The sequence below is a fragment of the Hyposmocoma kahamanoa genome, unplaced genomic scaffold (assembly GCF_003589595.1).
Source record: "Hyposmocoma kahamanoa isolate Upper Pololo Valley unplaced genomic scaffold, ASM358959v1 66, whole genome shotgun sequence".
Taxonomy (NCBI): Eukaryota; Metazoa; Arthropoda; class Insecta; order Lepidoptera; family Cosmopterigidae; genus Hyposmocoma; species Hyposmocoma kahamanoa.
Window position 1 is genome coordinate 23,655,870 of NW_020653854.1, and position 12,048 is coordinate 23,667,917.

Here is a 12,048-nt window from a genome sequence, read left to right on the forward strand (position 1 = left end):
CACACACCAATGTATTATGCTTATCTCTTTTGACTTAAGACGGTACGCGATAGTTAAACAAAAACAATAACATGTTTATGTTTTCGACATCGAAATGCATCATATACACATAACGTCCGATTTATATATGTCAACATAACATGTCCTTTAGTTTCCATAGTCTAAGAGTACATTTAAGTGCAGTTACAGTCTTAGCTTATGTTTTCCAGTGTCAGTGTCACCTGTTTCATAGTTAATGCTTAGAGATGTACGCCGATCGTAAGTTGTAATTGAATTAATTTTCTTTTTTTTTTTTCGATTTTTTCTGATATAAATCTAAGTTCTTCCTCAGACGAACTCTTTTATACGGAGCTCTACTGCTACTGCTGACTGCTATGTAACTTATTATTTGGAGAAAAATAAGTAAAATTGAAAATAAAAGAATTTTTCGTTGGTAATTCGCATATATTTGCTTATTTCAAATAAACCAGTGTTACCAAAATAGAGTGGGCAAACCACATAATAGACGCAAATTGATGAACCTGGAAAGTGCGCCGAAAAAAATTTGAAAAAAAAAATTTTTTCGTGTATGTAATTATCGCGAAAACTTGAGCTCGATGACTAATATACATTATATATATGTACATAAGTGGCCAGAAATTACAATATATACATAATCAACGAATTTCATTGTAATGTGTTATATGTGAGGTCTCAGGTTCGATTCCGGGGCCGTGAGAAACATTTGTATGGCCTACATTTATTTCTCTCGTGAGTTTGGGTGTAATTTGTGATTGTCTGTGTGTGTGTCCATGGCACCCGCGACACAGGGTTTCCCTAGTGTGGGGCTATGTTGAGTGTGTGCCTTATTATTATTATTATTATATTTGAGAAATAAATGAATCAGTATCAATAGAACGTCTGCGTAAAACCCGCTAATGTCATGTCATGCCGATTGTCCAAGATTTGGCAATCGGCGCAATGCGTGATTGCGGTAGATGTACAGAGAGCACGGTCTGGTATGTCGTTGCGAGGAGGCTACTTTCAAGCACCCCGTTTTAAATAAATTACCGTGATCATCTTCTGTATTCTTCCCATTGGTCCAGGTCCTCTACGCTTGGCGGAAAACTGACACAACTGACCCAGAATTCGTGGAGCGTCGACGCGCTGGTCTCGAGAATTTCCTACTGCGTGTGGCGTCACACCCTCGGTTGTGCTTCGACGACCAATTCATCAATTTCTTACAACAAGAACATGGATGGCGGGAAACCATTACTGATAGCGGTATGGACTTGTTGACGTTCAATAATAGATAGTAAAATTGTTTATTTCCTTAATTGAAGACCACACGGGCATTTACTCTATACTATAAAAATTCCCTAACCATTTTATTTCATCGTGTTGGTGATGATAAAGAAAGGGTTGGGTTGAATGGTTGGACATTAAAAAAAGTTGCATTGTTTCTTACACTTTACAGATATGCGGCTAGATGTTCGTAGTATCATTTATGTGTATTATTTACCTTACAGGATATTTATTGCAAGCTGAAAACAAACTTAAATCATTGTCCGTATCGATCAGATTGAAAAAACCTGATCCTGAAATTGAGAGCGTCAAAAACTATGGCAAGCAACTAGAAACTAACTTAGGCAACTTTCTATATACGAGGTAAGTCATGTTTTATTTTATAAAACATTTTAAACTAATTGAGCTGAATAGTTTTCCACACAAAGGCAACCCAATGTTCGAAGGGTATGCTTGACATGCTGCCTCGATTTCTATCGAAAGTATGCCTGACATGCTGCCTCGATTACTATTGAAACCTCTGTAATTCTGTAAGTCTGTAATTTTTGCAATAAGGCATTTTTCTACGATTTGAGAGAATTTGCGCGAAAGAATTGACACAACGATAACGTGCAAAGCAACAATGACGGTCTGTGCTCAAGTAAGCTGAACTACGCGTACAGTTGGCTCGCGCGCAACGCTAACTGTCCACTTCTACTGTATTGATTGTTCTGTGGACGCATCCAACAGGTGGGAGTTGGACTAATAGACTTATTACATTATGTGAAATACTCGTCGTGAGCACACCCCGGACACTCCATACAACGATCGAAAATTATTTACCTACTACTACTACATACAGCAAGGCGCTATCTGCACACGCGCAAATGTGTGCGTGAAGTGGCAGGGTTACCCATCACTTGCTCGTACGTTACGTCACGTTACGTGGTCAGAGCGGTGAACATAGCGAAAATTCTAACACAAATCTGTGATCTTCGAATTCTATTATAGAATCCTAATAATTACACGTGTTCATTACGTATTTATATCGATATAATATTATATTTTCATTTAATTCAATAACTAGAATAATATTGAAGATTTATTTAAAAAATATATTAAAAGCTTTCGACAGGTACCTATAAAAAAGGTAACCAAAGTATTTGAAATTGCGTTGCGTTAATAATTAGGCATATTCACTACGTAAAAGTTATAGGCAATAAAAATTGAAAATTCGAGAACCCGTGTCTAGCTCACGAAGTTATGGCGTCTTATTATATTGATCAAATCCGTATTATATACTCTGCACTAAAGAAAACAATAATTGAATGAGTCTCAGACATAAGTTATTTACTTACTACGTTTCATCTTTTAAAAAACGAAAGAAACTCCTCTCTTTATCCCGTTTAGATGATGATGAACAGCCACACACAGCACAATTCACGACCATTATAAATAGTAACGTAAAATGATGTTATATATTAACGTACAAATTTCGTAATGAATAAATGAAAACTATATTCAAATATCAAAGCCGTCTTAGCGCGAAAACGGCTCGTCGACAGCCTTGTTCTCGTTCAGTCAATGTGACCTTCAATATGCGGGGCGTGGTGCGGTATCTAAAGCTAGGGAGCGGCGGAGAGTGTCCGTTCTCATTACTTATTTGTTCTCTGGCCGTGACGCTAGAAGTACCCATTCAAAATTAAGTAAGGATCATATCTATATTTCAGATCTAAAATAATAGAGAAGAATTATGCGCTTTGTAAACTGCACGCGAACTATGGGAAACTATTCAGCGAGTGGAGCGTCATCGAGAAGGAGATGGGGGATGGACTACAGAAAGCGGGACACTATTTTGGTACTCGATACTTTTTTAAAGTTTTGTCAAAGTCAAATAATCATTTATTCCATAGGTACAATTGTTACACTTGAAAACGTCATTTTTTTAAGCTACTGCTCGTTCATTACCCTAACCTTTCTGAGAAGAACAAGCAAGAAACTCTAGTGATTGCTCTTTTCAAATAAACTTAAATGCTATAGAATACATTTTGAATCTTATTTGTCTGGAATCTTGACTCACGTTTTCTTTCCATAAATGTTTCATCATCTAACACGTTATGTAATATGACGCTGTAATGCTAATCATCGGAGAAGAAGCTGAGAAAAACGGTTTAGTAGATCAAATGTTTTTACTATCTATGAAATAATTGTATACCAAAAAATATACAATACACTTAAAAAATATTGTCTATGGAATGCGCTATTTTGTGACACGATAGGTTGTAATTTACCCGATCATATGAAAACAGACTCAAGAAAAGTCTAATACTAATTATGTCAAAATTTACAAGATTTTTTTATATGGAGATATTTCTCTTTAAGTACTGCAGAGAACCTGAGTTAAATTTAGGTTTTCAAGTTAAGCCCTATAGTTATTAATTTACATTTAACCCAATACTTGTAAATTGCTAGCGGCTTAAAGCGTTGCCCGTTGCCCCGTCAGTCACCATCGGGCGCTGGTCAACGTCGGATCTATGTCAAATGTTCTCCGCCTGTTACTATTTAATCATATCAATTTTCAGCGTGCGGATTGGGACGCACGGGCGGCTTCCTCACGCCTCACCTAAAATCGCGCGTTGAAATACTTCGCCTTAACAACAGTGCTTTCCACATCCAATTTATCCCCGTCATTTTGACGAGCTCGCCAGTACTAAGCACTGTTTGCCTGCCTATGCTTCTGTATTCTTCTCTGATGCTCTCAAGGCGAAGGCACCTGCAGCTATCTTTTATTACTATGTTGACGGTGTCTTTACGTGTCGCCACTGTTTGCGAACATGTACCAGTAAGATTGGCTACTGTAGTCTTGTAATCCGGCTTGGGCACCAGGACGAGCCTTCCCTCCTTCCATCATCTCGGGAACAACCCCGTCCTCAAGCAGTCATCCATGAGATGCTTGAGGCGGGTTCCGAGGTCCCCAATCTCCGCGGTCCACCAGTACACACTCTTTTGCACGGGGTCCCTCTGACCCTGGGCATGGCCCGCTCACAGACGGCGGTCAAGTCTTCCCTGAACTTGACCGCCCCCCGGGGGCCGTGTTGGAGGCCGTCGTGGGCGTGGTATGGGAGACCCCCATCCGTATGTATTTATGATCGGAGAGGGTCTCCTCGTCCTCCAGGACCTGCCAACCGGATACTCGCGCCGCTACTGAGGGGGTCGCAAACGTGACGTCCACGATTGACCCCCATTTCGCCGAACGCACGTGTTGGCATGGCACCAGTTGCGGATGGGTAGCCCTAAGACTGCCGCCCAATTCTCCAACTCTGGCCCCCTGGCATTGCTGACCGGGGAACCCCACGCGCTCTTGGCGTTGAGGTCCCCCATCAACAATACCGGCGCCGGAGCTGCCCTCCTCACCGCCGTCTCTAGGGTCTCCAGGAACGCCTGAAATTGGGCTCCATGACATGAGCGATTTGGAGAGAAGTACCCCCCAATTAGGGTGATTTCTCCTCACCTCGCTGCCACGAACCCTGACCCGCGCTCCTTCACCACTAGATGGGGGAGTTCCCGGCAGTCGACGCCACTATGACCACCGTCTCCTCCCGATCCCCCGCCCAGTTTCCCCGTGGGGGAACAAAGTATGGCTCCGCCACAACCGCCACCGCAACCCCCCACTCGGCAATGGCCTGCACCAATAGGTGTTGAGCCCTGGCGCAGTAGTTGAGGTTGCCCTGCAGTATTGTGTGGTGGCGTGCTGGCAGACTGGAGGGCCTACCCCACTAAAACCCCCCCGGGTTTCCCTCTCATCTAAAAAAAAAAAATCTCATATAAAGACGGATTCTACAGTATTCGCGTCATAATTGGGGAGATGGCTTAACAATTTTGTTTGAGAGCAAAAATCATTCTATACGACAGTAAGCGGCTTTGATTGAGTATTAAATGTGACAGTAAAGCCTGATCAATGCTAATTTACTATGGTAAAGCGTATTCTTCAGCATTTCTGCCCAAGAAAGGGAGGCGAACTCCGCACACTATAGCATTCGTGTCAAGTGCGGTAAGCAAATGCAAATGCATTGCTATCCGTGAACGTGTTAATGTCAATTGTTAGTTTGTAGAAAGGAAATATTTTGTTGAGTAGAAATACATGTGTTCGCCTTGAGAATTTATTTGATACTAACTTATTAAGTCGTATTAAATGTTATGCGAGTAAAAATATCTTATAATGCACAAAACTGTAGAGCGTGCTCGTACACATTAATCTCTCGGACATTACAAAAATTCACACGCCCGGAACGCTTCCGCGGCTGCCTCTGTGTAGCTAGAGCATAACACTGCCAAAAAAAAATTAATGGCACAGCGCCCAGTTTCCCACACCAATTTTCTTTTCGATTCAAATTCTGTATTCAGAATGTCCACCCTTTTCCTCTGGTACCTATGGCATTTCACATCAGATGAAGTAGAGTGGTACTCGTACGCAATAGGGTTTTTTCAGTACACCATTTACAAATGTCCCTCCAACATTTCAGACTCAATAGCAGACAGCATAGACTCCGTAGCCGAGGACGAGGAGCAGCTGGCAGATCAACTGAAGGAATATTTATTCTACGCGGGGGCGTTGCAACAATTATGCAGTAACCACGAAAGTTTGCAGCGAGCCTTGGAGAACGCACAGGACACGTTGGCTAACAGGTAAGAGCATTTTATTATATCGTGTCCTTAGAATTTCCCGATTATTATACATGAAACTATTTTTTCGGATCGCGTTTATTTGTTTTTTCAAACAAACTTACGTTCAGAGGCCCTTTACAGGTCCCATAGGCAGGGCCACAGAACAATAAATACGATAGAAGCATTGACTTACAAATAAATGGACGATGAGTCTAATACAAAAACCACGAAAAAAAGTCCCAAGTCAACCTATTCGAAATTTAAATTGTAATGTCATCGCAGTATCGCGCTGTCAGTAGAACAAATGAAGACTAAAGCGGAGTTTGGCGCTCTGTATACGATTTTAGCGCCTTACAAGTGCGGACACTTTTTAGCGCGGACCCGACGTCCATATAATTGTAAGTCAATGGGTAGAAGTGCTTAGATTGCGTGGAACATTTGCCAATAGTTCACGGAGTTCCGCAAACTTGAGCTCAGACCGCCATTTTTAATTTGTACGTTATGGTCGTGTCAATCATGTCGCGCAAAACCACGAAAATCGTAAAAAAAATGCCATATTACGCTACTTTTGAGTGCAAAAATGATGGTCGCACTTGTAATATTACCTATATAATAATAATAATAACGCACACACTCAACATAGCCCCGCACTAGGGAAACCCTGTGTCCCGGGTGCCATGGACACACACATAGACAACCACAAATTACACCCAAACTCACGAGAGAAATAAATGTAGGCCATACACATATTTCTCCCGGCCTGGGAATCGAACCCAGGACCTCTGCATGACAGTCCGGCATGGTAACCGTTTGGCCACGGAGGCAGTTAAAACCTATGGTGGTCTTTCGTGTCATCATCAAGTCTTATTTTGATAAATTTTAAATTTTCTGTTTATCGTAATCATTTTCTTCTTACACGAAACGAAATTAAACCTTATACCGCTGCAACATGGTCGCTTTTTTTTAAATCTTAGTATATCGTTAAAAGCATGTAGTTTAATCATAGATTGTCACATAATTAATTATATCTACAGTTGCCTTTTTAAGACGGAGTAAAATGTCATTTGCAGTGTTGCCATTTTTCATAAAATATATAGTTGTTGTCGACAGTTTTATCGATAGATTGTAAAAGAAGTAACATTACATAGTAGGTAACATTTTGCCGAAAATATCTAAATTGTGAATACTACGTTCTAATGGTTACTAATTGGGTTATTGCCTTCTTTATTCCTATTTTGACCGTTGGCCTACTACTTTCCAAATAAATTTTTGTTTATATACATTTTGATAAGGACAGGCGAATTTGATTATTTATATTGAATTAAAATGAAAAACTTTAAAACATGTCATATCATAGGTACATTATGTAAACATGTCATATAATAGGTATATTATTAGTCATGTCATAGGTACATTACAATTTTATCAGTGCTTATAGTATTAAATTTGTTTGTTTTTCTCACAGTATTTGTTTTTCTCGCAATATGTGTTTTATATAAATGTGTATAAAATTAATAATGAATGTTCTATGTGCTTTTATGTTATACTCTGTGAAGTGATTGTATATGTTTTGTTTCTACTTGTATTTGTGCTGAACAAAACGTGTTATCTATCTATCTACATGTCACCTCTTTGTATTTTTTTATAAATATAATTCTAAATGTATTGTATTTATGTATGAACAGCGTGCGGTTAGGTATTTAATGTGGTGTTAGTGTTTGTCTGTCAATGTAGTGTAGTTGTATGCAGCAAATACCAACCGCCTGCTGTGCATGAATTTATGGTAAGATAATAACTACTCTATCAGAATCTAACGAAGAGACCTCAAGGGTCGTCTTACGATCTATCAAGTGTAGCCCTACAACCTAATGGTGTGTAGCCTAACCTAACCATAAATATATATAAATGGAGAGATATATAGTATAAGTAAGGAAGTCTGTCACCAGGAGACCTAAGGTGACAAACGGAAGTTGGGAAGGAAGTTAGGATTTACACGTCGTGCGATGTGTACAGGAATGGTTTTCTCACTGCCGGTCAAACAGACTCACAAGACCGATCTACTGATGGCTAAGGGTGTCTTGGCCACAGTGAGAGGAGTAGCAGGTAGCACGTCACTAAGCAAGGAGATGAGTTAAAATCAGATGGTATTGGTTAACTAACTTTATTTACAATATTTACTGACTATTTATACAATATTTGTTTATACTACATTATGATAAGTTTTCTTAGTGTGCATTGGGTGTTATTGATGACTAGGTTGATTTTTGTTAATTGGCATAGTACGTGACTATGCTGCACTTGTTGCATAAGAATGTTCTGTTGATGAGGCTAGTTTTTGTAGCATTTTATTCGAGGTCGCTATGTTGCAGTTTCTTCGTTGGTTATATCATGTTCAACCTTGAACAATGTATGAACTTACAAAAATGGACAATACAAATGAACTTGTGCCCATTAGTTAAACGAATAATGAGTTGATGATAGATCAAATGATACTAGTTCGGCTTTTTATTTGCAAAAGCGTAACCAACATTCAATCGATAGTCGATAGAATATTTATCGACTGCAATCACTAGCTGTACACTTGCGCAATAAACTGTCATTTTACTCCATCTTCAAAAAAGACAGACTGTAGTAATCCTGTTTTTTGCCTAATTAAAAGTTCACATTGATGGAGGTCACGAGGTTTACGAATTTAGTCGACATAATAACCCTGTATATTGTACCTTTATTCCCAGTTATACATCAAAGACGATCAAGTATAACGTGTGTTAAAAGCATTTCGAATTTCAAATACACGTTTCTGTTATTTAGGCTAGCGGAACGCAGTCGCGCTGCTCTTGGCAAATCCGGGCTGATGTCGCGTCTGTTCGGGACCACGGACCCCGACATCGTACGCGACCAGACCACGCGAGCCCTCGACGCCAAGATCCTCGCTGACCGGGAAGCCATCGAAAGGGCCAGCAAGGACTTGCAGTAAGTGTACCTTAAGGTGGCTTCTGATTTCTATGATCGGTGGTTGATGGTGGTATGATAGGTGGCTTCGGATTTTTATGAAGATCGATTGAAGTGTATACAATCTAGCAATTCTTGTATCGAGTCATCTCAATGCGATTTTTGAGTAAATCTATTCAACATTAAGACGAATCGAATCGTCTAGATCCTATTCATAATTTAAATAATCAATACAGCGTCTAAAAAAATCGACCTCAAAAGTACGTGGGATTACGTCTATTTGCTAAGTTTTATTGAAATATCCCCTAGTTCGCCACTATACAGGACTTGACACTGGAGATAATAAAAATCGGTTCTCACTACTCAAAGTATATGGAGAGAAAACGCCTTGAATTGGAGAAATAGCAAAATCAACCATTAAAGTAATTGCTCCTAAATTAAAATTTAGGCGCTATTTATAAAAATGAATCTTCATGCGCGAACAGCAGCTAAGAGGTGGATGATTTTCTTCAAAATGAAATGGGATCACTATGGAAGTACCCCCTTTCCAACAAAAAAAGAATCATGAAAATCGGTTCAAAAATACCGGAGTTATCGCGTAACATACATACAAAAAAAAAGAACATACAGGCGAATTGAGAACCTCCTCCTTTTTTGAAGTCGGTTAACAAAACAGTCTCTTCCTGAACCCCTATTTTATGTTGGCCTGCAAGAAAAGCAGTTCGGCAACACCTAAGTACAATAACTCTACAATATTTGGCTATTCCCGCTACTTCTGTGCCATCTGAACGTCTTTTTTCACTGGCTAGTAAGTATCAGTCTAAAGCATAGGTTCGCAAACTTGACTCGCCGCCCACTAAGGGTCGAAACACACAACTGCGAATCGGCGCGATGCGATTTCGTGCGGCAAAGCATCTCACTGCCACGGTTCGGGTGATCATTCCTTCGACCATCGTCAACCGTACTGAACGTATTTTTTAAACTAGGTAGCGAAGAGTTGCACTGCTTTTATTGATAAGCAATTTACATAAAAACACAAAGAAGTTTAACATCGTAGGAATGCGCGATGCGGAGCAATTCGCAAATTCTTGCGACGCGTTGTGCGAGCATGTAGATTTCTGCGATGGAACGTCGCATCGCAGTTTTGTGTTTCGACCTTAGGCCAGATAAAAAAATTTCAACGTCCACCATCACAAAAAATAATTGAAAACACTTATTTTTTATAATAACTTAACTTAAAAATCACAAGAAAACAAATTATATGTTTGTAGTGTAGTTTATATAGATAGTCCAGTTTTTTTTTCTAATGCAGTAGCACCCCTGGACTGCGTCAACACGTCCAATTGCTCCCGAACGCCCACTAGGACTCTTCAGCGCCCACTTTGGGAAACCTATGCTCTAAATGATAGTCGTAAACCGACTGAAGCCAAAAAGACTGTCAAAATTATTATTTTTTTAAACGAAATTAATTTTGAATCGATTTTTATGAGATCGATTCAAGATCCGATCTGTGGATCGATTCAGAGACATTGATCCATTACGCATATTAAGCAAAAATAAGGATAATTTCTAATTTTACGGTAATGATACCACGCATAGTCGACAACCACGGTCAACCACGCCGCCGTCCAAGGCTCTCCCAACGTTGCGTGTCTCTCTGTGTGGATGCGTGATTCGAAGCTATTTTGTCATTCCCAAACAAAAACGGTACAGAACTTTTGACTCTAAATTTCACGAACGAATTACTGCACAAACAACACTGCTTCACGCTCGGTGTATGGTGTACCTACATGGCATTCTGTTGAACACTTTGGAAGTTTCTTCCATCTTTTTGTGCCATATAATACGTCACCAGTGTATTTATTTTATAGCAAACTGTGCATTTATTTGTTTCAGAGAATTCACGAAGAAGGCGCTAGTAGAAATAGAATATTTTCAAAAACAAAAAGACAAAGACCTTCACGAGTCTCTAGTTGGATTCATCACGTTACAAGTTAAAGCTGCTAAAAAGGTAACATTACTTAGTCTGCGACAATAACTTATATATGGCGACAATGACCTGCCACAGCCTACTCACTTTTCGACACTAAAATACCACCTTTTCGACACAAATGCATGTATGGTGACTAAAGTCGCATAATTAGAACTTAATTGAATATAATCAAATTTTCTTAAGAGTATGAAAGAGACAGTTCGACCCCTCCTACGTAAAGTATCGTATGTCGAAATTGCTAAGTTTACAAGGGAGCGTTTTTTTTCACAACTTTAGTTCTGAATTCACTGAAAGAGTGATCATCTAATAGATCATCATAAATCATCTAACCGATATCTAAGATTTTGTAATACTCTACGTGAGTAACGAGCTTTGCCGAATAAAACTGAGAATTGGTAAAGTAACGTGTTATGCTTGTTTCATTGAATTCAGGACTTTAAAAGGCTCTGCTGTAAACTTGCCAATTTCAACATACAATACTTTACGCAGGAGGGGTCGAGTTGTCCAGGGGCAGTTTTTTCTATGGCAAGGCAACTCGGTGATAAGCAGCTTGTCTCGTCGGACAAAACTGTCCGGCGTTTGGTACAGGAAATATCGTCGGAGTTTTGTAGAAAGGGCCATGCCATTTCGAGAACGAGATGTTTTTAAGGACTGTTTTAAAATTGAATTTAAAACAGGACTTAAATATTTTGAAACATTCGTTGTGGATTAATGTGTTATATTACGCCTCCAATAACCAATTCCAAAATATTAACCACCGCAGAAAAGTGGCCTGCTTGTTAATTTTTCTATCGATTGCATACCTTAGAAGTGTGCTCAGGATTTCCACAACTTAGGGTCGTATTCTAGAACTCTATTCAATGCTCAAGTGAGGATTGCACTGGAAACACAAGTACTGGAAATACGACCCTAATGGCAGGGACTTGAGTATGATTTCGAGTGCTTTAAACCATACTCAAATCCTGACTTGAGCATTGAGTAGAGTTCTAGTATACGACCCTTAGTTCCACCTTTGCCGTTCCTCAATATACAACTCAATATAATATTTTCAACAATGTCAACTACTTAAAATATACTCTTAAGTGATTTTTATTAGAAATAGTTGATTTTAAAATATATTTTTAACGTAGTCAACTAGCTTAAAATATATTTTCAACAGTGTCAACTAGCTTAAA

At 39.4% G+C, this 12,048-nt stretch overlaps 1 protein-coding gene across 1 annotated transcript in view; it reads left to right on the top strand.

The window, feature by feature from the left end:
* Nucleotides 1-977: 977 nt before the first annotated feature.
* The window catches only part of LOC113232073 (sorting nexin-4-like), a 12,336-nt gene continuing 1,265 nt past the window's right edge, over nucleotides 978-12,048 (top strand). Inside the window, exons 1-7 of the mRNA XM_026466698.1 lie at nucleotides 978-998; nucleotides 1,086-1,263; nucleotides 1,509-1,647; nucleotides 2,994-3,121; nucleotides 5,787-5,949; nucleotides 8,740-8,901; nucleotides 10,777-10,891. Coding sequence (XP_026322483.1) covers nucleotides 978-998; nucleotides 1,086-1,263; nucleotides 1,509-1,647; nucleotides 2,994-3,121; nucleotides 5,787-5,949; nucleotides 8,740-8,901; nucleotides 10,777-10,891 — 906 coding nt within the window. The remainder of the gene's footprint in view (nucleotides 999-1,085; nucleotides 1,264-1,508; nucleotides 1,648-2,993; nucleotides 3,122-5,786; nucleotides 5,950-8,739; nucleotides 8,902-10,776; nucleotides 10,892-12,048) is intronic.